The sequence below is a fragment of the Anastrepha obliqua genome, chromosome 3 (genome assembly GCF_027943255.1).
Source record: "Anastrepha obliqua isolate idAnaObli1 chromosome 3, idAnaObli1_1.0, whole genome shotgun sequence".
Taxonomy (NCBI): Eukaryota; Metazoa; Arthropoda; class Insecta; order Diptera; family Tephritidae; genus Anastrepha; species Anastrepha obliqua.
This window is the reverse complement of record NC_072894.1, coordinates 143,802,550-143,828,071: the sequence shown is the minus strand read 5'-3', so window position 1 is coordinate 143,828,071 and position 25,522 is coordinate 143,802,550. Positions and strand designations below refer to the sequence as shown.

General features: G+C 36.0%; 2 protein-coding genes across 5 annotated transcripts in view; both read right to left on the bottom strand.

Moving 5' to 3' along the window:
• The window catches only part of LOC129240147 (protein cortex), a 60,730-nt gene that overhangs the window by 11,319 nt on the left and 23,889 nt on the right, over nt 1–25,522 (bottom strand). For 2 of the 3 annotated variants that reach the window (XM_054875712.1, XM_054875710.1), the window contains exons 4-5: nt 18,039–18,221; nt 16,620–17,000 (exon numbers count right to left, since the gene is read on the bottom strand). In XM_054875712.1, the coding sequence (XP_054731687.1) occupies nt 16,620–17,000; nt 18,039–18,221 (564 nt within the window). The remainder of the gene's footprint in view (nt 1–16,619; nt 17,001–18,038; nt 18,222–25,522) is intronic. The other variant, XM_054875711.1, reaches the window with a different exon arrangement.
• LOC129240146 (E3 SUMO-protein ligase ZBED1-like) lies at nt 1,352–3,333 on the bottom strand. 2 transcript variants are annotated; one of them, XM_054875707.1, is made up of 3 exons: nt 3,291–3,333; nt 1,725–3,217; nt 1,352–1,663 (listed from the first exon to the last, which is right to left on the bottom strand). In XM_054875707.1, exons 1-3 carry the CDS (start codon nt 3,322–3,324, stop codon nt 1,472–1,474), a joined length of 1,719 nt encoding a protein of 572 aa, XP_054731682.1. In that variant the 5' UTR covers nt 3,325–3,333; the 3' UTR covers nt 1,352–1,471. The 2 variants fall into 2 exon arrangements, with proteins under 2 accessions (XP_054731682.1, XP_054731683.1); XM_054875708.1 differs by having other exon boundaries at nt 1,728–3,217.

Genomic DNA, 25,522 nt, shown 5'->3' with positions numbered 1-25,522 from the left:
AAGGAAGTGTGTTTTCGCTCGGCTGCAAATTTATACGAGGCAATAGAAATCGCCTTCCCTGAGCCTCGCCGCATAACACTTCCGCGTGCAAACAATTCGGATGCATTTGTTTTATGATAAGTCGTGTGCCATTCACCAATCCTTCTGCTGGGCTTAAATTGCGAATCAACATTATCACTGTTCCAATTTTCAATTGAAGCTTATGCGGCGAGTTCCACTAAAATTGAGGGAGTGTAAAAATTCCACAGGGAATCTTACCTGATCTTGTGAATCTTGTGAAACAATCGTATCAGCGCTGAGATATGTGCGCTCTTGACCAGGTAGCATATCGACTATACTCGAGTTTATGATGGCACATTGATCATTTCTTGGACATAATATGGCTCGGTCTTTTAAATTATCGATTTCTATTATTCCATTATTTGGTTGGAAAACCCAGTCAATGAGGTTTCCGTTTTTTAAAAGAATTTGATCAGGAATTTTTACTCTTGATGCATTGTCTTGCCCTTCGCCGTGTCCTATGCGCAAAAGAAAATTACTATAGTCGGGTTCTTGACTACGCATATTGATTGTGAGCTTAAATGATTTAAAAAATTTCCACAAAGAGCAACGCTTTAAACAATTATCAATTATGCCAGTTCGCGTACTTCTCGGTACCACAGGCAAAACTTGCCTAAAGTCTGGTGAATATCGCGCAAAAGACAAATTAAAGAGTTCTTTGGCCATACAATGCTGTGTTCATTAGAAGAGAGCTAAACAAAGCAAACGTACTCATATATGTGCATATATGCGTATATTTGTGTGCCATTCCGCTTTGCATAGACATCGCTGTTATCAATATGAAAATTTTGATAACTTTACACGCAAATATTTCATGAACAAATTAAATAATTTTAATTTTTATAACTTTCTGGAAATATGCTCATCAAAACCTTTCTTTTGATATATTATATATTTCATATCTGTACATATTGTAGTTTAGTCAGAATAAGCGCCATGTTTTAAAATAATACTATAGATTATCCCATATTTGTCATATCCTAACGTTCGTATCGACGTACATTCTTATTCACATACAGTACATACAGAGAACGTAAATTCATAGAGAAGGCGCAGTCCCGGCCCGTTCCTCCTAACAAAATACGGGTAGGAAATAGAGCTGTTGAAACATCGATGTTTGACCACATCGATGTTTCGATGTTTTTCAGAAAAAAACATCGATGTATCGATACTACATCGAAGTAATATAGTACATTTTTTGATTCTCTATATAATATATATATCTTTATTAAGGATAACATCCTTTTTCCAAACTTAAAACTATAAAACAGAAGTTCAATCATTCAACTTAATACTATAAAACAGAAATTCAATCTTTTAAACTTAATACTATAAAACAGAAATTAAATCTTTCAAACTTAATACTATAAAGCATAATTCAATCTTTTTCAAACTTAAAACTATAAAACAATCATTGCTGTTCAGAGATCCACTTGTTCCGATTGATAAAAAGTAGCATGTCAACATGTTTAAACTGAAGCGAACTTCTTTTTTCGCTTACAACGATTCCAGCCTTACTGAACATACGTTCGCTTTCTGTCGAAGTTGCTGGAACGCAGAAATATTTTTTGCAGCAATGCTGAAATGATTTATCTGATGAGATCTGTAATAATAAAATTTAATTAATACACATATTTAAACGCTGGAATTGACAAGTAAAATACAACCTTCCAATAATCTAAAGGGTTGGAGTTTGATTCCAAATTGTCTAGATTAAAATATTGACGAATTGACAATATGGAATCCACTGTATTAGTTTTATGTTTCAAACTTTTGTTTTTTTTCCAAAAATTGAAAAAGGGATGTCTACGATGTGGAGGTTGCCGAGGATCTAGCAAAGTTGCCACTCGAGGAACATTGCGAATTTCATATTGCAGTAGTCTGGACGATATGCCCTCCAATAAGCAATTGCAGCTTTCGCGACCTTCAACTGTTTTTAGGTCACTTTTTAACAATTGCAAATTATGCAGAAGTCCGCAAGTTATAGGAATTATTAATGATACCGTGACCAACGTTCGCGAAGAAGTTTGCAATGTTGCACATTCAAAAGGTTGCAATAAAATTTTTATGTCTTTTAAAATTAAAATTTCGTCAGCCGAAAACGGGGCAAGTCCCTTTGGGGTTGAAAGAAGAACACTGCTTATAGCATCATTTGTTTTAAGAATTCTTTCAATCATATGAAATGCGCTATTCCATCTTGTAGGACATTCTTGCTTTAAACTGTATGGCTTCTCTGTATTTTGAGCTTCTTTAAACTTGGCGTAAGCTACTGTGCTTTTCTTAAAAAATCCCACAATACTTTTGCATTTCCCCATAATAACTTTTATTTTCTCTTGATTCAGGCATTGTTGAACTATTAAATTAATAACCTGCGCAAAGCATGGCACATGTCTTTTTTGCAATATCTCACATGCTTTTATCATTGTTCTTGCGCTATCGGTAACAATGGCTGCAACTTTGTCCATAACTTCCCATTCAATTAGCACTGCACATAGAGAGTTCGCAATGTTTTCTGCAGAATGATTTTTCTCATTCTGTAACTTACTAGTCGAAAGTACTGCTGTGCGAAGTTTAAATTCTGGATCTATAAAATGGCAAGTTACGGTCAAATAAGCCTCGTTGGCTCGAGATGTCCAACAGTCGGTTGTCACAGCGCAATATTCCACTTCTTGCAAAATGCTTTTCAGTTTCATTCTCATGTTCATGAATAAATTATTATAACATGTTGAAAGCATTGTTGATCGTGAAGGCAATTCGTATCGGGGATCCAAAGCATTTACAAATTGCTTAAATCCCTCGTTTTCTACAATGTAAAATGGACGTAAATCGGAGCAAATGAAATTTAACAATACGCTGTCCAAATCTCTCTTCCGTTTCGATGAGGCTTCATATTTTTTATCCAAATAAGCCGCCATATGTCCTGAAGCCTTTGGCAACTCACTCACCGTTAACGTTGGGTGTACCCGCTTTAAATGCCCCGCCATGTTGGTGGTGTTTCCGCTGGTTTGATAAATTTTACCACATTTTAAACATTTGGCAGTCTTGCCATCCGAGGACTTATTAAAAAAATTCCACACATTGGACTGACCATATCGCGCCTTTTTGGCTTGCGGCTCTTCCTCTTGCTCTTTTTCTTCAATGGTTGCCGCACTACAACCTACATACAAATGAGACAAAACACAGAGGTTAACTTGTAAAGAAGGCATCAGTTAATATATATATGTACATACCTTGCCCATTTGAAGCTCTAAGATATTTATCCATTATAACCACTGCCTGCCAATAACTCCAAAAATAACGCTCTAGCTTTTACTGCGTTTTTTTCTCAGTGATGGAAAAACTGGCAAAAACATCGAACATCGGAGAAAAAACATCGATGTTTTTTACGAAAGGAGAAACATCGATGTATCGATACTACATCGATGTTTCGCACAGCTCTAGTAGGAAAGCACAAGTTAACAGTAGGAAATTAATTAATATGGCTGCCGGAGAGAAATGAGAGGGAGAGAGTGATACGCAATGTAAAAAAATGTAGTTTACATTAGCTTACATTTGCTTGCGTACAGAACAAGTTGTTCATTTGATATGTCCATATGATTTGTATGCATGTTTACAGATTTGTTCTTTTTGGTTTTTTTATAAAAATTGCGCGTAATTTAGGACATATGTATGTAATTAAGTTATGAAAATTGCGCGAAATTTTATGTATGCATGTTTATATACATATATTAGCAAAGGACATATTTATTTTAGGTTTACATATATGAAAATTGCGCCAAATATTGGAAAAAATGTTTGATTGCATTAGATTTGATTTTGATTGGATAAATGTATATATGTACATACATATATGAAAATTGCGCCAAATATTGAAAAGCTCTTATGATTGCTTGTAACCAATTCAACTTGAATGCGCACATTCTCATTATTTTATTTACATACTAGCGAACCCGGCCCCCTTCGCTGGGCACACTAAAATAGAATAGATATGGTTTAGAACAGAAAATATATGGTTTTCATATTATTTATTTCTTTATTCTTTATTCAAGCGCTTTGGCATAAACAATATTTTTTGTTTTTCTATTTGTTTTTGAGTAAATATAAAATATAAATTGAAAATCAGGAAAAAAGAAGATTGTTTTTAAATTTCAAATCAACGCATATGAATAAACAATCGTCTTTTTTCCTGATCATCCATGAATTTTTCGTTTCAATTTATATGTTTTATTAAGCATTGGAGCTTTTTAACCATTATCCATTTATATTTTTCAAAAAAAAAAAAACGAAAAAAATTGTTTTTTCCACGAACACATAATAATTTCATTCGGATTTCACATTAAATTCTCAAATTTCGTAAGAAATTATTCACTGTTCCAAAATCCACTCCAAAAAAATTCACAAACAATTTTTACATGTTGCACTTACGTTTTTTCCTTATGGCATCCAAATCAGAAAGAAATATTGACACATTGTAACTCACACTGTCAATTTGACAGTTCAGTTCCGCCCCAAGCGTTAAAAAGTAAGCGACATTATGGCTGGTTCAAAAGAACGCTGTACCCGTTGCCACTGCTCCGAATTACAACCAAACTTTACGAAACCCATTTTCAATACTTACTTAACAATGTGCATAAGTTTGGTTTAATTCGGTGCAAAGACACGGCGGGTCCACGTTTTGGCATATATTTCGAGACCCTAGTCATCAATAGGTATGAAAATTACCCCGTATTAAAGCACTTATCAACAGCTTTCATTTGATACCCATATTGTACAAACACAACCAAAGGTTACCCGGGTCCACGTTTTGACCTATATCTCGAGACCCCAGTCACGTAGCGGCATGAAAAATACTCTGTACTAAGGCATTCACCAACAGCTTCAATTTGATATCCATATTGTACAAACACATTCTAGGCTCCACGTTTTGGTCTCTATCTCGCGACCCTAGTCACGGAGCGGCATGAAAAATACTCTGTACTAAAGCATTCACCAACAGCTTTCATTTGATACCCATATTGTACATACACGTCCGAAGGTTAGCCGGGTCCACGTTTTGACCTATATCTCGAGACCCTATCTACCAATAGGTATTCAAACTATACGGAAACCATCTTCAATACCTACTTAACAATGTATGTAAGTTTGGTTTAATTCGGTTCAAAGACATGGCGGGTCCACGTTTTGGCATATATTTCGAGACCCTAGTCATCAATAGGTATGAAAATTACCCCGTATTAAAGCACTTATCAACAGCTTTCATTTAATATCCATATTGTACAAACACATTCTAGGGTCCACGTTTTGGTCTCTATTTCGAGACCCTAGTCACGGAGCGGATGGAAATACTCTGAACTAAAGCATTCACCAACAGCTTCCATTTGATACCCATATTGTACATACACATCCGAAGGTTACCCGGGTCCACGTTTTGACCTATATCTCGAGACCCTATCTACCAATAGGTATCCAAACTATACGGAAACCATCTTCAATACCTCCTTAACAATGTGGGTAAGTTTGGTTTAATTCGGTGCAAAGACACGGCGGGTCCACGTTTTGGCATATATTTCCAGACCCTAGTCATCAATAGGTATGAAAATTACCCCGTATTAAAGCACTTATCAACAGCTTTCATTTGATACCCATATTGTACATACACAACCAAAGGTTACCCGGGTCCACGTTTTGACCTATATCCCGAGACCCCAGTCACGTAGCGGCATGAAAAATACTCTGTACTAAAGCATTCACCAACAGCTTCAATTTGATACCCATATTGTACATACACATCCGAAGGTTACCCGGGTCCACGTTTTGACCTATATCCCGAGCCCTATCCACTAATAGGTATCCAAACTATACGGAAGCCATCTTCAATACCTTCTTAACAATGTGTGTAAGTTTGGTTTAATTCGGTGCAGACACGGCCGGTTAGCGAACACACACACAAAGTTGACTTTATTTATATATATAAGATTTTTTTCAGTTTGTGTCCGAAAAATCCAAATATCTTACGGAACCCTATTTTTTTCCAAAATAAAATGTAATCCATGTTACTCTTGGATAATGTAGTTTTCGAATGGTGAAAGAATTTTTAAAATCGGTCCAGTAGTTTTTGAGCCTATTCGTTACAAACAAACAAACAAACAAAGTTTTCCTCTTTATAATATTAGTATAGATTTATAAAAAACTTTTGAATTTAAAGGATCGGGTGTAGGATAATGCCGTATGGGTAATTTGAAGCCAAGTATAATGATTTATTTAATGAAACTTGGTTGAGATGTAAGGGAGTGGCTCATGAACAACTTTTATATCTTTCAATATTTACACGCATTTTAATACAATACACTTATAAATTGGTACAATATAATACATATATGTATGTATTTTGTTCTAAATTTCAATTCATAAAATATATGGTCACAAACGCATTTTTACTGGTTTTTATACTTGTATTCAAAACAAGAATATCCTTTGCTAAATTACACAATTTTAACAATTAATTACTTGAAAACTATAAATCCCCGGAGGGTGCGGTTTCTTGTTTTATATATGTATATGATTATCTATATATCTATATATGTATATAAATGTGAAAATCTGTCCCTATGTTCGCTTATAACTCGAGAATGGCTGAACGGATTTATCTTATCTTGGTCTTGAATTATTCGTGGAGGTCTAGGGAAGGTTTTAAAGGTGAGAAAAATTCGAATAATTGCCGGGAAAATGGTCAAAACGTGGACCCGGGTAACCTTCGGATGTGTATATACTATATGGGTATCAAATGAAAGCTGTTGGTGAATGCTTTAGTTCAGAGTATTTTTCATGCCGCTCCGTGACTAGGGTCTCGAGATAGAGACCAAAACGTGGACCCTAGAATGTGTTTGTACAATATGAATATCAAATTGAAGCTGTTGGTGAACGCTTTAGTACAGAGTGTTTTTCATGCCGCTCTGAGACTGGGGTCTCGAGATATAGGTCAAAACGTGGGCCCGGTTAACCTTCGGATGTGTATATACAATATGGGTATCAAATGGAAGCTGTTGGTGAATGCTTTAGTTCAGAGTGTTTTTCATGCCGCTCCGTGACTAGGGTCCCGAGATAGAGACCAACACGTGGACCCTAGAATGTGTTTGTACAATATGGATATCAATTGAAAGCTGTTGGTGAATGCTTTAGTACAGAGTATTTCTCATGCCGCTCCGTGACTGGGGTCTCGAGATATAGGTCAAAACGTGGGCCCGGGTAACCTTTGGTTGTGGATGTGCAATATGGGCATCAAATGAAAGCTGTCGATAAGTGCTTTAATGTGGGGTAATTTTCATACCTATTGATGACTAAGGTCTCGAAATATATGCCAAAACGTGGACCCACCATGTCTTTGCCCAGCGAAGCGGGCCGGGTTTGCTAGTACTGAATATACCTCAATTTAAATTTTGTAAAAATTAAAATATAAATTTTAATTAGGCTATGATGATGTTCCACCGAACAAGTGGACCGAAAAAAAGAAAAAAAGGAGCTGATGTATCGAGAGCTGCGTGCCTAAGGATAAAGTTATACTTTTTGCGTTTCCTAGGGACGAAGAGACCCGTAAGAATTGGGCCTTGGCTTGCAACGTGCAAGTGTCAAGCACTGACAGGGTTTTTATTTGCCAACGCCATTTTGAACCCACCTTGGTTACAAAATATAAACTCTTGAAAGGGGCTTTTCCTTGCTTCAATTTAGAGCCAGTAAATAGAAGTCGCTCGCCTAGTGCTGGCTCTGATTGGGCTTGCCCGCCCGTCACTGCAACTTATTGTAGGGTAGTTAAGCAAGTAGAAGAAGATTTAACTCTGGAAGAGTTTGAGAAATATTCGATATTAGAGGAAAACAGGCAGGCTAGTTATAGTAATCAGATCTGCGTGGACTTAGAAACTACAATCACTCGCGAACGGTTTGCTCAGTCTGCTCGCTATTATCAGAGCAACGCGGTCAAATTCAATAAACGTATTGAGGAGCTTGAAAAAGAAAATAATGACCTAAAAAATAAATATTCTGAGTTGTTGAAACGTGCGATAATTGCCGAAGAAAGTTGTAGCAACTTTTGCAAAAATGATCGTCAGTACCAAAAAAGGTTGGTATAATGAGGACGAAAAGACATTGGCTCAAAATTTGAACTATATGTCCACTAAAGCATATACTTTTATGCGTGACGATGTAGGTTTTTGTTTACCACACAAATCATCGCTTTTGCGTTGGCGCCCCATCAGGTATGTTGTTCCAGGTTTCAATGCCAATGTCGTTAACAATTTAAGCAAAATTGATAGCAAAATGTCCGGCACAGAACGCATATGCATTTTATTATTTGATGAAATTAGCATCAAGCCGGATCTTACTTATAATAAAAGTAGGGATATAATTGATGGGTTTGTGGACCATGGGGAAGGTCAACGTCAAAGCAGAATAGGGAACAAATGTTGTTTTTTTATGGTTAAAGGGTTGTGCTCTAAGTGGAAGTATGTATTTTCCTACTATATTTCCAAAAATGGTTTTAATGGTACAGAGTTACATCAAATTGTAATGAGTAACATTTTATTTTTCAGGGTTTTCTCCGTCTTTCAGATTTTTCTCTATCTTTCAGGTTTTCCTTTTATCTTATTTTTCAGGTAGCACCTGAGCCTAGATTTTTAAACCACTACAATTTTCACTTAATCACGACAATAATTTAATTCGACAGGATTTCCTTACAAAATCAATATATTCGTTCAGCTAAATCAAATGAATATCTGCATATGAAAAATCGTTCATATGGACGTGCAAAAGCAAACACGCATATACATAAATACATGCCTACAAACTTCCATAGACATACATACATATGAGGCTGCGAGCACTTTCGACAGAAAAAATATTTCGATTTGCTATTGCTGTCGAGAATTGAGAACATATATTTACATACATATATTGATGCATACATATGTACGGAGCCGCGGCCACTCGACTTGACAAAAATTCAAGATTTACCAAATATTGGCAAATAATTCAATGCGAAATATTCCAATATTGACTATTTTCGAATTGTCGAGAAAATTGGCATATGGGCGGCTCGTTTTATGAATGAAAGTACTTTGCTCGTAGAAATATGAGCTCGAACTTATCAATGAATTTGTTTTTGTTGTGCTTTTTAATATTTGAAACTGTTCAACGCCGTCGCGGGTAAATAATCATGGCCGCAGCAGCTACGCCTAGGAATGCATTTTGTTCTTGTAGTCGCTAGGCTTAGAATTTTAGTTTTGGAAGCATACACATGTAGAGGCATAAAGTAAGTATGTGCGGTTATATTATATGTATATACGAATATTCATTGTTTTGCTTAGAATAGAAACATTTACGTACATATGTACATTGTACCAACATATGTATTCATATATGTATGCATATATACATACATATGTTTATGTACGCGAATACCGTTTAGATGAGTTTTTTTTTGCATATGTTAGGAATATGTTTGCATACGTTTGTCTATTTGCTTTTGAATTTTTTATATGTAGATACATATGAGCTGTGTTTTGAGGCAGGTCAAGATTTTTTTCTGCCCACATGAATATGGATGGTAGATGTTATATCTATTTAGTACATGAATATATGTACATTAGGGTGGTCCAAAAATGCATGGGAAAAAATTTATATTAAAATTTTTATGCTGCCGCCCCCCATAATGGTAAAGAATGAAAAATAAAAAGACCCGTATTTTTTTTTTTTTAATCAGACCATATTTAATGGTGCCGCCGGGGCTTTGAAATATCCCATGTATTTTGCATGGGAAAAAAATACTTTTTCGTAGATTTCATGTAAAAACCTGGAAAATGAATATATTTTAACCGGATACCTCAGTTTCTCTTCATAATTGGTCAGGGAATAACAACCAATTATGAAATAATTAATTTTTTTGTATTAACTATTTTTTATAGAACCCCAAAAAGCCCCCATAAAACGAAAATCTAAGAAAAAATCGAAAAACAATATTTTATATTACTTTTATGAAAATAGTTAATACAAAAAAAATTAATTATTTCATAATTGGTTGTTATTCCCTGACCAATTATGAAGAGAAACTGAGTTATCCGGTTAAAATATATTCATTTTCCAGGTTTTTACATGAAATCTACGAAAAAGTATTTTTTCCCCATGCAAAATACATGGGATATTTCAAAGCCCCGGCGGCACCATTAAATATGGTCTGATTAAAAAAAAAAATACGGGTCTTTTTATTTTTTATTCTTTACTATTTTGGGGGGCGGCAGCATACAAATTTTTTTTGGACCACCCTAATGTACATACATATGGATATAAACATTTAAAAAGGACACATATTGTTGAATAATAACCGTTGATGCAAATGAATGGTTTACAAAGCCAATTTTGTATGTGAATATTTTGAAATTATTTTGATAATGCACTTAATATCAATACAATTTAGTTAATTAGATACTTAAAATATCACATTAATGCATGCATATACTTAGAATTAATTTATTCATCTCACAAGAAATAATCAATTTGCGCATGCAAAATGCCTACGGGAAATAGGCATGAAAAAGAAATGTGATTTTTGCATACATACATACATATGTATGTATATTAGAAATATGTTTGCATACGTTTGTCTATTTGCTTTGAATTCTTTATATGAAGATGTGTATGAGAGGTATATGAGCTGGGTTTTGAGGCAAGTCATGTTTTTTTCTGCCCACATGAATATGGATGGCCACATGAAGATGGAATGGTTTACAAAGTTATTTTTTGTGTTATGATATTTGAATAATTTTGATAATAGACCTAAATTCAATACAATTTAGTCAATTAGATACTTAAAATTTCATATTCATGCATGCGTATACTTAGAATTATTATTATTATTATTTATTAGAGAAATATGAAATACAGTGCACTCGCGATAACTCGAACTAATTAAAACAGGCGCTGTTCGATTTATCGAATTTGTTCGACTTATCAATTGAGTATGCTATGTTAAAAAAACAGTCATCGATATCGATTTTTTTCAATTAAATTTATTTATTTATTTACATATGGATATGAACATGAATATGTTTAAAATAATTAATTCGTTTCAATATTTTTCATCAAATATTTGGCAGTCTTTGTGTCAGTTACACAAAAAAAGTCAGCTTTAACAGAAAAGTTAGGCCGAAAAGAAAGTTGTAATGTGTGTTTGTCTTTTCTTGCCTGCAGCAATGTTGAAGAGTGTTAACCTTTGCGGGGCTTACTTGTTCAGTTGTGGCCCACTGAATTACCTTATTGATAGAGCTAACTGCCCCCTCAGATGATATCCGCTCACATGTCTCAGTTGTGTTGTTAAACTCAGACTCAGAATCACTAGTTTCAATTATTACTTCTGTGTCGGTAAATTCGGCACCATCATTCCATTTGTTAACATCATAAAGCGTAAATTCGACCTGTAAATTATGTTTTTCATGTTATGTTTCATTTGTATAAAGCGGCTTTCATTTTAGGAAACTCAGAAGCTTTTAAAGTTCTCCTCTTCCCAGGACCCAAAAACGTGTTGTTTACTGCTTTTAAAATTGCCTTGTCTTTCTTTTTTATAAGACTTATGGTGGACTTGGCTACCCCATATTCCTTCGCTAGAGAAGTAACACTACATCCACGTTTAATTTTGTTAAGGACTTCAGCCCTCTCTTTTAATGTTAAACACTTCAACCTTTTACGATCCATTACTCACATGCACTGATACACTACAAATGACAAATTTAAAGCAATTTGGTCAATGCAAGATGTTGTTCCCAGAAAACTAACGGGATATTAACGTCGAAATATTCATATGGACAATACACTAGTATACATATAATTTATATACATATACTATTACATATGAATGTATGTACAAAATGTACATGTTTGAAAAGAATGTGTGTACAAATAAATTTGTTTTTTTGTTCGAGTTATAGCGCTTTAATATTGTTCGAGTTACAAACTAGTTAATAGGGAAAAAAATGTGTTCGAGTTAGCACGTCGTTCGACTTAGCGGCTATTCGAGTTACCGCGAGTGCACTGTATAACACTAATTGATAGAGCACACTAGCTACTTAGGCCTACGGTGCTATTGCGTTACTTAGAATTAAAATATTCATCTCACAAGAAATAATCCATTTGCGCATGCAAAATACCGACGGCAAATAAGCATGAAAGAAAAATGTACAAGTCTTCTGTTATTTTCTTTTCCCTAACACCAAATCATGGCATTTTACATTTCAATGCAAACGCTATATTTATTTCTGTTGACTACGCTCAGCTATGTTAACTCTCTTCTGTTAACTTCCTACCCTCGTTTTGATGTGTTTTGACATTTAACCTGTCCATTCGTTCCTGCGCCTTCTCTATGAATTTACGTTCTCTGGTACATATATTACAGGGTGAACGATATGAAGTGTTACCAACTTCACACTGCTTGTATCTGTAAAACAGCTAATGACATCAACGGAAAATTACAACCAGCCATTGTTCGTGAGCTCAGTCACCTCAAAGGGAATAAAATGTTTGTGTATCGCACTATAAAACATTACAATGATACTGGTAGCATTGCTAAACGCTATGGAGGTGGACCAAAAAAAACCGCAATAACGCCAAAAATGGTTCGGAAAGTAAAGGCTCGACTTGAACGAAATCCACGTCGAAGTGGAGGAAAAATGGCCAAAGAACTGAAAATATCGCAAGACAGCATGCGACGCATATTGAAAAATGAGCTCAAGGTCAGGGCTTACAAGTTCCAAAAAGCACACAATCTTTCACCCCAACAAAAAAAAGTTCGGTGCGAAAGAGCAAAGGAGTTGTTGCGCTTGCACGAACGTGGCGACATTGTGTTTTCTGATGAAAGAAATTACCCAATTGAGCAGTTCATAAACACTCAAAACGATCGTGTTTACTTGACCGAACACTCATACGAGAATTTGAGCCTACGTATGGCCACTCGAGGCAATTTCCCATCGTAAGTAATGGTTTGGGCCGCAGTGACCGCTGCTGGACGCTCTCCAATCGTTTTTATCGAGCCTGGTGTCAAAGTGAATGCGACTTATTATCGGGAAAATGTTTTAGAAGCTGGTTTAGAGCCGTGGACACGCAAACATTTCGGTCGCAGACCATGGACATCCCAACAGGACTCGGAACCGTCTCATAAAGCTCGTGTGAACCAAGAATGGTTAAAAAATCATGTTCCACACTTCATTTCGTCGACACAGTGGCTTTCGAATTCGCCATCCATCTGGTCCATTTTGGAGAGCAAGGTGAGGACTAAAAAATATGCCAGTATGGATGCGCTGACAAAAGCGATTATACGAGAATGGGCCAAAATACCTCAAAATCACATTCGTGCAGCATGCAACTCATTTTTTGACCATTTGAAGGCTATAGTCAAGGCAAAAGGTGGTCATATCGAGCTAAAGTGAATATATGTTAAAATTGTAATCATTTTTGAACAATTTTGTCTTTGAAATCAATAAAAACTTATTTCAGACAAAAGAGTTATGGTGTTTTGTATATACCTATAAGCTGTGCTAAGAAAACTTTCGATACTTGAATCTCGGCATCAGCTGGGGCCGGTGAACTTTAACAATTGTAAAAAGGACAAAAAATACACGAACGCGTAAATTCTAAATGTGAAAAATAAAATTATAAAGTTTCATGAAAATAAAATTGTTTTTAATTAATTTTAAAGCTAATAGCTACCAATAAAACTTGGTGGCCGAACAAGCACTGTTAATCACCGGAAATATTTTAAGATCATTAGCATACAACAAGTATTCAGCAAATGAAAAGCATGAACCAATATCGTTAATAAAGAAAATAAAGACGAGGGGTCCTGCGGGACACCAGAGGACGCAATAAATGCACGGAATGTCGTATTATCAACGGCTGCAACACAGTGCCTATTGGACAAATACGATTTGATCCACGACAAAAACGTAGAGTGTATACCCATTGATGCAAGCTTCGACAAGAGTATTCGGTGCGATACTTTGTCAAAGGCTTTAGAGAAGTCTGTATAAATTGTAACGACTTGAGATCTGTTCTGGAAGGCTGAAATACAGTAATCATTGAAAATAGACAAATTAGTGACAGTGGAGCGACTTGCAATGAAACCATGCTGGTTGGTAGATATTAGGCCTTTGACAGTGAAATATAACTTATCATTCACAGTTATCTCAAAAAGTTTTGAGACGATAGTTTCGAAATCGGCCTGTAATTGCTAACATCGTTTTTATTTCCACTCTTAAATATAGGCGTAACGGATTTAATTTCCAGTCATCAACAAAGATACCAGAGGAAAACTGTTTATTAAATATATTTGTAAGAGGCTCCGCGAGACACAAGCAGTTCTTCAGTAAGATTAATTGCCAAAGGCCTTCGAATCCGCAATGACATTGTTTTCGAAATTCAGGATGTAATTTCTATATAAGAACTTGTTCAAACGGTTAAATTCCTTTAAATGGCACTGAAATTTTAAGTAATGCATTGGGTCACTATATCTTTTATACAGTTTGCAAAATTTGTTTTTTAGATTCTTTAGATGGCTAAGCCGTTCGGTATGCCAAGGTGTCTTATATACTTTCTTATGATAAATAGGAATGTGCTTCAAACACAGCTCAGAAACCTTAGTCTTACAGAAATGAAAACAAAAGGTAACATCATTAGCATGGAAGGCATTATCCCAGTCAATACTTAATAAAATTTCGTTAAAAATTGAGAAGTCTCATGAGTTGTTGTAGAATTTGATGTTGGGCTCATCGGATGCCGCAGAACATTCATAAAATTCCAACTCAAGAGAAAGAGGAACATGATGTTCATCAGTTAAAGATATGGGAGCAATACCTTCCGACAAAGTGTAGTTGATGTTATTGGAAATAAACACTAGATCTAGGATTCTATTAAGACTATTATAAAAACCATTAATTTCTGATAAATCAATGCTTAAAAAACTATCAATGTCATGAATTTCGCCTGAAGAATTTACGTTAAGCAACTCAACCAACTCAAGCGACATAAATTAAAATCACCGAGCTGATCGATGAGTGTGTCAGAATTGGTAAGTGTTACCAATGATGCCCGAAATTTTCTCCGAACAGCAATGAGAACGCCACCTCCTCTGGAACATCCAGATTTGACAGGGAAAACATCGTACAAAATCGATTTTTTTAAATTATATAAGAACATTTTTTTTTTAAATGCCCATAACTTAGTCAAAAATAAACCGATTTTAATGATTCTGGGTTCAAAATGATCGTCATTACTTACACGAATGACTTCGTGTAGAAGCAATTGCAAAGAAGTAGTTGAACATTTTTTATTTTCCAAAAAACAAAAAGTGCGAAACAGGTTTTTTACTCAAAAATTCATTACTCAAAAAAAAACCTCATTTTAGCTACTGGGCATTCAGCTCAATTGAAGTTTGAGGTGTCCTCTTGATTTGGAAAAAGTTATAAAAAACAAAAAAATAAGTACACTTTTTGAAATATTGAATTTCGAAAAAATTTCAATTTTTTTTTCTTTTTTGGAAAATAAAAAATATTCAACTACTTTTTTGCAATTGTTTCTAGATGAAGCCGCTCGTGTAAGTAATGACGATCATTTTGAATCCAGAATTATTAAAATCGGTTAATTTTTGACTAAGTTATGGGCATTTAGAAAAAAATTTGCTTATATAATTAAAAAAAATCGATTTTGAGCCGAAAAACAAAATTGCAGATAACTCTTGAAAAAGATTTTTTTCGGGCGAACAAAAAAATACGTGTCTCATTATTTTGACCAGAGAGCAACATATTTGAGTTACATTGAAATCGAAGAACATGTCCCGAATAGCTCGGTTGTATTGAAATGGAAAGCATCAGGTATCATTTCGCTATGGGAGGAATGCCAACTGTTTTTCAAACGGAAATTTTTGCCATTCTAAAAGTATCAGAATGGATAATTGAGAGGAGATGGAGCGGGAAACAGATTCGAGTCTTTAGTGACATTCAACGCAAAGCAAACCTCAAAGATTGTTCCAGAATGTAAGAAGAAACTAAATACTGTTGCAAGAAAGAATAATCTCGTACGCCAGGACCCTGCGGGGTTCAAGGTAATGAAATTGCCGGTGAATTGGACTACTGTGAATCAGCGGTTCCCCCACAGGAACCAGAGCCAATAATCGAAATCAGTTCTGCAGGAACCAAGAAGCGAATCAGCGATGTAACCGGCTGGGAAACAAAAAATACCAGGCTTATAAACGGACTCTTGATGTGAAACAAGTAAGGTAGGAACCATACTGCGTTGGTTTCTAAGAATAAACAAAATAGTGCATGCAACTGCATGTGAATTACTTAACGGTCGTAGCGGATAAACGATAGCTATCTATACTTCCTCCTGGTAAAAAAGTAATGTATTTTGATTATTGAACTGTTATAAAATTGGTATATTAACGATATTCTGCTTCAAAAATATTTGTTTAGGAGATTTTTGTATTACACATCTATCTATATATAAACTGGTTCAGCAATTATACGTACCTATAACGAGGTCCTCGCCGTTCCAAGGGTGCCAATCGAAATCGGTATGAAGCTTTCGTTTTGAACATACAACAAGATACACGTCACATGAACTCCAATTATAAATCACAATGTTTCCTCCTGTATCTCCACTAGCTAGGTACCTCATATGCGGTGAGATCTTAATTCTAACTATAGGCATCTTATGGCGATGAACTTTTCTTAGTACCTTCAAATCGGGAACAGAAAGTATGTACAAGCATCCTGATCCAGTTCCACATATAACTTGAGTTCCCGTGGGGTTCCAGACTATGCTATGCAAATCAGAATGGTCTGCAGAGAACACTTTCCCATTTACAACCACAAATTTTGTTGAATAACCAGCTTTCCACAATTCTAAAACTTAAAAATAATATGAATGTATAATAGGTATGCTTATTCTTAAAATTATTATATATAGAATTAATAATCTGATCTCAACGAGCTATAATTTTGGTCTAGTAGTCGAGAGCTAGGAGTAAATCCGGAAAAAACGAATCTGATACTTTTTTGCAGTAGCCTTGCACTGGATAGGAAGCTAAATTGCGGACTCAGGTGGCAGATGGAGTACGCAAAGCAATGACAGCGTTGTACCTCTGCAGAAGGTTAATTTGGAAAAAATTGGGCATGGAATCCAGAATAATACATTGGTCATACACAGCGGAAGCGTTGCTCTACGATGGTATTGTAGTATGGTGAAATAACCTTGAGAAGGCGTCAAGATTGACTCGCATCTGTTCTCAAAACTAGATCAATGCCAACCATGCCATCGAAAGCATTATAAGCGACACTAAACTTGCTTCCAATAGGGCTGCTGGCGAAATATAATATATCGCTAACAGTGCGGCAATAGGATTGAACTTCTTAAGGGGTCAAACATATCAAACATGCCGCAGATATCTTAAAGAAGGCTGAGTCATTCCACTACAATGGAAAGTTAGCGTAACGACCCCAATTGCAGAATCGCCTGACTATTGTGGGCCGACTTTCAATACAATACATTTGTACATTCAGGTATCATGCTAACTAACTTTCACTCGAAATTTTAGTTTTCTAATCATTATCGGCCGCCGTAACCGAATGGGATGGTGAGTTACTAAGATTCGCAAGTGCCCGGGCATGAAACACCAAATGATAGAAAATGTTATTTTCTAATAGCGATCGCCACTCGGCAGGCAATGGCAAACATTCGAGTGTATTTCTGACATGTAAAAGCTCCTCATATAAACTGCTTATGCAGAATTAATGTGTTATAAAAACATATGTACATATCTCAGATATGCTAAACAAGGTGTAATACTATTCTAATTGTTTCGGAATTAATAACTATATTGAAGCGAGCAGCATCGCAATGAGGTAAAAATACAAAATAGTTTACTAAGTTTGAAAAATTATACATACCTGGATATTCGTTTGTTTTGCATCCGATCGCCAGTATTTTTCCATCGGGAGAATAAGCCAAGGACTTTATACTTTTCACATTAAATAACATGGTAACATCATCGGATCGTTTCCAAATTATCACATCTTGTCCGAAAGATGCTACAATTTGTTCATTAATGGACCAATCCACCATATTAGGATCTAAAATCGAAAATATTTTACTATTAGGCCCAATAAAGTAGTGATATTTCAACTATTCGATAACACGGTACGTAGGCGATTTGGATGCTCCTCGTAGCAAATTTTTCGACTACAGCCTCAAATACAAAAAGAGGCAGCGAAAAGATCTCTACTAGAGCAAAATTTTAACAGAGACATATATGAGTGATTTAAATAATATACACTGTTGGAAAATATAATAGAAGCAAATATTTTCACGCAATTTTTCCAACTATTTTTTTTGAAAACTCCGGACTATTTATTCCTTACAAGTTCAAACAATAAATCCAAATATTCTACAACATAATAAAATTTTATTGAGTTTGCCAAACATTCCTTGGGAAAAATAATAGAAACAAAAAGTTTTGCAACAAAAAATCAGTGTTTAAAAAATGCTTTCAAGAGGAAGAAATTATATATAATTTTTTTTTTTTGCCTCTTTTTTTTCCTTTTTTTGCCTCCTTTATTAATTACACCTGTCGTATAACACTAAGTAATTCTTTTTACAGTATTGATTTCATAACATTAATCATTATCAATATTACATTTTGGTTAAGTTTTGTGTGAGTTTACAAGTGTATGTACATAGCTTTAAATTATTCTAGTTATCAGTCAAATTATTGAGTTGGGGTTGGTCGTTTGAGTCGCCTGAAGTTTGCCCTTTCTGCTGATGGGAGTTGTCGCATGTCAGTATTTGTATGGTTCATTAAACGGACAATATGATTTGTGCTGCGTTTGCGCATGATTTCTGCTACTGTATCGATGTTGAGGTCGCGATGAATATCTTCATTTGGGACATTTCGTTTGCATTGGTTACAGTTCTGAGTATTTTTGATGGTAGTCGTTGTCGTAATGTCAATGTTACTTTTACTTGCAGTTCCCCAGATTTCTATGCCGTATGCCCAGAATGGCACAATCACAGTTTTGTACAATATATAAGGGGTTTATTCAGCAATGACAATTTCGAGCGCCTGCCAAGTATAGTTGTCGGAATCTGTTTTTTACCTCATTTCTTTTCAACGTGATATGTTCTTTCCAGAGAAGTTTGGAGTCAATAGTCATTCCAAGGTATCTTGCTTTGGTGTCTATCGGGATTTGCTTCTAAGGTTTTATGAGTTGCCAATAGGACTGAGTCATCTGCAAAAGTTGCTATCATGTCGATACTTGCAGGCAAGGGAATATCAGCTGTGTACAGTACGTATAGTACAGGCCCTAGTACACTGTCCTGAGGTACACCATGAGTTCCATTGTTGAATGTTAGAGTATTTGTCTCTATATTTCACGTAAAAGTATCTATTTGCTAACTAGCTTTTCATTAACAAATACGAGTAGTAGTCGAGTGGAAGATACTGTTTGAGTTTAAATATTAAACCCTTGTGCCACACGCTGTCGAAAGCTTTCGCTACATAAAGATACACAGAAACGCATGTATTTCTTTTATCAATTTCTGACAATATTTTATTTGTTACTCTATGTACCTGTTCTATTGTTGAATGTTTTCTACGAAATCCGAATTGGTGTGAAGGAAATAAGTTTCGCGCCTGTAGTATGGGGTCCAGGCGGTCAAGTATAAGCTTCTCAAAAAGTTTGGATAATGATGGTAATAAATTAATTGGTCTGTATGAAGAAACTTCAGAGGCGTCTTTATTAGGTTTGGGTATTGCGATGATTTCAGCAACCTTCCAAGGCAGTGGAAAATACTTCACTCGTAATGCTGAGTTAAATACATATATTTCTTAAGTAGAGAGTGGCTTTGTCAGGTAATTCCTTTAGAATCCTTCCTGTGATTCCGTCATATCCTGGGGATTTATTTACGTCAATTTTTGTCTCAATTGCTATTCGTATTTCTTTCGAAGTTATTTTATGTATATTTATGTTATTTGTGAGGTGGGCATGAAATTCAGAATTGTCATTGGCTTGGTTATTACGTTGATTTGTAAATGTTTTTTTTAATGATGATTTTAATTATCAGCGACTGTTTTTGCTTTTTCTTTTGGTGTTTTCGCCCAAGAATTTGTCCTTGTTCTTAAGGGGGGTTTATGCATAACGTTGTCGATGCGTTGTCGATTTTTTTGCAGGCCTTCCATAGTGTATAGCTTGTAGCTCCACTAGCTCCCAGTGATGCGATATATTTTTCAAAGTTTTCACCTTGTCCACTATTAATATATCTTTAATTTCTTTTGTTGCTATATTCATCCTTTTTTTAATATCTGGTGATCGTGTAGATTGCCATTGTTGCCTTAATTTTCGTTTTTCTCTGATTTTTTACAAGATTTTATGGAGTAATTTGTGTTTGTTGTTACTCATCTTGACTATAGGTGTGGAAGTTGTTGTTGCATACAGTATATTGTCAGTGAAGTATACGATTGCGGAGTAATGCTCTGCTCCATAATTTCACGAAAATAAAATTTATGTGTCTTGTAGTTTAGGATAGGACTGGTTTCATAGCTTAATAATATTGGAGAATGGTCAGATGAGTTAGAGTTATTTACAGTAGCTCACTCTTAATATCTTTCGTAATGTAAAAGTCAATTAAATCAGGTCGCTTCCGTATATCAGTTGGCCAATAAGTTGGTTCTCCAGAGCTTAAAAAGTTACTTTTATTTTCTATTATTCCATCGTAAAAATTTCGTGTTTGTTATTCTGGATCCCCATAAGGTATTCTTTGCATTGAAATCTCCGCCTGTAATAAAACGGCCTTCAAGAGTTTTAAGAAAGTCAAAGTATAGTGCCTTAGACTTTTTATATTTAGTAGGGCAGTATATGGCAGAAAGGATTAAATGTCCACCACAGTCCTCAATTTGTATAGATGTCGCTTGCAAGTAGTCCTGTCTATAGTGGTTCACATCAATGAATTTAATGTCTTTGTTTATAATTACTGCCGTTAAAACGTGTGCCTTGTCATCAAGGTGATTGGTGCGATAAATACGAGTAGTATAGTTAGGAATGTTTAAGTAATTTCTATCTGTGAAATGTGTTTCAGATATTAGAGCTGCGTCTATGTTATTATTTTTTAGGAATGTTTTTAGTTCCAGTGCATGTTGGCTTAGATCATTAGCGTTCCACAGGACAATTCTTAATTTATCTTATTTGTTCATTAAATTTAGCGAAAAATAACGTGATCATGTTTATCATTCAGACATTTGTGAGATTAATTGTTTCATCATATCTTTCAAGTCTGAAATTTCTTTATATTTATTTATTCTTTCCGTTATATTTGCTCCAATAGATTGAGCATCATTTTTAGCGTTTATGGCTGTTACTTGGGCATAAGATAAATTTGGTGTTGTAGTACTGGGTTGGGTTGTCACATTGTCTAGTGTAGTTTGTGATGCAACTTTTTCTTCTGTGTTTCTAATTGTAGTGGGATTTTTCTGTCTGAGACTTGGAAATTGCTATATTTTTATGATTTATAAATCATACAGCCCTTGTAATTGGCTGTGTGGCTTTTACCACAGAGAGCACATTTTATTTCGTTAATGTCCTTTACTGGACATTCTATGTCTTTAGGATTTCCAGCACATTTGACACACGCAGGTGTTTTAAAACAAAAATTTTTTGTGTGACCGTATTTTTGGCAGTTTGTGCATTGAGGCAAAGTGCGTTTTTGATGTGGAGGCTCAAATTTAATTTTGCAATGTAGTAGATGTGTAATAGTGTATATATCTTTGTTGTTGGGTCTGGTTTTTAATTCAAGTGTAAACAGTGGCAAAGGTGCTTTGGTAGTAGCGTGTAAGATACTATGAATATTTGTAACCTTAAGTCCAAGTTCACCTAATTCTTTTACAAGTTCATCGTTATCAAGTTCCTCAGTTATTGCCGGATCTCCAAATTGAGATCCTTTATGCGAGGATCCCCTGGATCGGCCTGGTGTAGGTGATCACGTTCATTTGCCAGCTACAGGTTGTGGGTGCAGAGCTCTGCAGCAGGGGGCTACGTAGTTGCGTGGGCCAGAGCACCTCCGAAAGTGGCACCAGCCATTGCAAGAATTGTGCTTGGCTGTTGTCAGGTTCGCAGGAACTCTGGTCTGACACAATGAACAGACTGTACGGGAGACCAAGAGCTGCTGATTTGTCCCCGCACTGGGATTGGAGCAGGAGGGTTGTGGATCGATAAGGGAATTATGTTGCACCTGTGGGCTCCTGACCGTTAAGGTTTGGTTTGTGACGGCAGTTTGACCTGCCGGCACATTCGACGATATAGCCGTTGAGGCAGCCGTGGCCACATACCTTGTGGACGAGTCCCTGTGTGTCGTAAGGCCTGAACAGGTCTTAAGAAGGCACCACCCGGGTTCAATACCAGCTAGGGTGGTAGCCCTTGGTCGGGAAAACCCCGAGTCATTCCGGTAACGTAGAACCGGCTGCCATGGGAATGTCTTAGGAGTAAGAGTGGCACTCTTATATTGTGCGATCTTTCTGAGAGTTTTCGAATGGAATCTTTGGAGTATTTCGATGTCTGAGTTAGCTGCGGTGCCCCAGAGTTGTATGACATATGAACATACCGGTTTTAGAATAGCTGAGTACATTGAGAGCTTATTTTCGAGGGATACACGGGATTTGCGATTTAACAGCCAATAAAGACTTCGAAGTTTGATTCTTACATAGTGCCTTGCGTTTAGTAAAAATATGGGTTTGCAATGTGAGCTTGGAGACTAGATGCATTCCGAGATATTTTGTAACATTACTCTGGGGTATGTTTGTGTTATTCAGTTTAACGGGTGCGCAAATATTTCGCTGGAGTGTAAAAGTAACTTGAACAGACTTTGTCTCATTTGATTTCATTTCCCAGTCTTTGAGCCATTGAGTTATTTCATCAAGCCCCCTTTGGAATTGAAGAGAAGCCATATCAGAGTTAATTGCGAGTAAGGCGATGCCATCTTCAAATGTTCCGACGATAGTTTACTCGGTATGTGGTAGATCGGGAGTGTAACGCAAGTATAAGATTGGGCCCATAATACTGCCTTGGGGTACACCAGCTAAACTTTCGCAGAGTTGAGATTATTCTTCATTTTGTTTTACAAAAAAATGCCGACTTTATAGGTAGGATTTGATGAAGATATAATAATTTGTGGGTGGAGTAGCCTTTATTTTGCAAAGTAAACTATCATGCCAGACACGGTCGAAGGCTTAAGGTATGTCGAGCAGTGCAGCTGTGGAATACTTCTTCTCTTTCATTTTCGGTCTTCAATTATGAGCAACATTCTTTTGAGAAATAGTGACTCCAAATCTTTTGAGGTAATAGGCAACAAGCCGATAAGATTACACTTTTTCGGCGCTTTTTCCTTCCTTAAGGATCATTTTTATTAGTAAACCTTTCTATTGGGGAGGAACAAAACTAATTAATATTGAGGCATTGTCTATATGCATGAGGTCTCCGTAGCCGAATGGGTTGGTGCGTGGCTACCATTCGGAATTCAGAGAGAACGTAGGTGCGAATCTCGGTGAAATACCAAAATGAAGAAAACATTTTTCTAGTACCGGCAATGGCAAGCCTCCGAGTGTATTTCTGCCATGAAAAAACGTCTCATAAAAAATATTTGCCGTTCGGAGTCGGCTTAAAGCTGTAGGTCTCTCCATTTGTGGAACAACATCAAGACGCACGTCACAAATAGGAGGAAGAGCTCGGCCAAACACCCAAAAAAGGTGTACGCGAAAGATATTCCTTTTGCTGGTAGTTGCTTGAATATTTCTCCAGTGATAAACAGACTCGAGGCCTTCGAAATGTGGATTTTTAGGCGAATTTTGAAAATTCCGTGTACCGATCTGGTTTCTAACATAGAGGTTCTACGACGAGTTAATCGAGAACGTGAACTTCGACAAACAATAAAACGTCGCAAGACAGGTTATCTTGGACATATCATGTGAAACACCAAATACCACATGTTACAATTAATACTGGAAGGAAAAACTTAACTTTCAACTTTAACCTTTTGAGCACTACTCAGCGAGGGTTCGATATGATTTAGGGTAAAAACTCGGAATAACTGACGAGCAAATGTTTGAGCTTTATCAAGATCCGACTTAGCCCATTTGTTATTTTCCATTTTAATGGCTGATTGTGCTAAGGCTGGCCTTTGGAATTTTTTTGCTGCTTTCCAAAGAGAGTAATCTGAGAAAGAGGATGCATCGGGGTTATTGAGATAGTTTTGTAGTTGAGAGTTACGTTCATTTTTGAGAAGTGCCTTAAGTTCATGTGTAAGCGAGTTCAGAATTTTTGTTTGTTTTTTGTCTCCATGGTGTCTGGTTTGTTGCTAATTCTTTCTCGCCTGACGTTTTTCTATCAGTTTTTTCAACGATACGAGATATCTGTGAGCGTTGTCGCTTGGTTACGCAAGGTGTGGATTTCCAAGCTCCTTGCTGGACGCAGCTATTAAAATGCTCTACTGCATTAGTTACATATATCTTCCTTGGTCTTGAGAGGGTGCTTCAGATCAATTACTGAGGATACAAGCGTTCGGAAGTACTTATTTCATCGTCTTCAAAGTAAGCTCTCCCGATATAAAAAAAAAATTTCAAACGGATTTTCCGAAACGGGAATTCGCCTTAAATTATCCTTTATGTCTACTATCGATTAAAGCGAGTGCCTCGAAGTGTTAAATTGAGTTTTGAAAAAAAAAGTCAGGAGAAGCCATATCGTTCGACATAGTTCTTGGTTATAAATTTGTTCATATCGATAACCTAGTGAGATGATGGGGAAATAAGTTTGTTCAAACAAAGCTGTAAAAAATATGTAATCAAAGGCCTTCTCCTAAGCAGAGCCCAGATATAGAGAGCAGAGAAGAGACGCCTCGATTAAGATGTTACAATTTTTTTCTTTCTGTAAAGTTAAACAAAGTTCATACATTTTTTTATATGGGAGAGCTGGCCCTGACAATTTTAGAGTCGTTGTCCCACTGTGGTATATAGAAACGCGTTTCATAAAATGTACTTATATTGAAATAGTTGTGCCGTCGTTCGTAATTAGATGTAACCTCTTTCGTTCACACATTTCCCTTTTTTCCTAAACACTTTTTGAAACAGAATGTATGTGAGTAGCATACATACAGTAGCCCCAAGTGAAACTCGTACAGTTAAAAAAAAATTATTTATTTTCATAAATGATAAGTAAAACAAACGGTTCAAAAAAGTTATTGCATGCTTTATTATATTGTATATATATTATATATAATTGGCGTGTACACGCTTTTTGGGTGTTTGGCCGACTCCGAACGGCATATATTTTTATGAAGAGCTTTTTCATGGCAGAAATACACTTGGAGGTTTGCCATTGCCTGCCGTGAGGCG

What these genes read in the sequence shown, in the direction of transcription:
- LOC129240146 (XM_054875707.1), bottom strand. Translation starts at nt 3,324, where the DNA reads ATGGATAAATATCTTAGAGCTTCAAATGGGCAAG. An exon ending in TAGAGCTTCAAATGGGCAAG is followed by an intron (nt 3,218 to 3,290) that starts GTATGTACATAT and finishes ATTTGTATGTAG; the next exon opens with GTTGTAGTGCGGCAACCATT. An exon ending in CTTTAGATTATTGGAAGGTT is followed by an intron (nt 1,664 to 1,724) that starts GTATTTTACTTG and finishes TTATTATTACAG; the next exon opens with ATCTCATCAGATAAATCATT.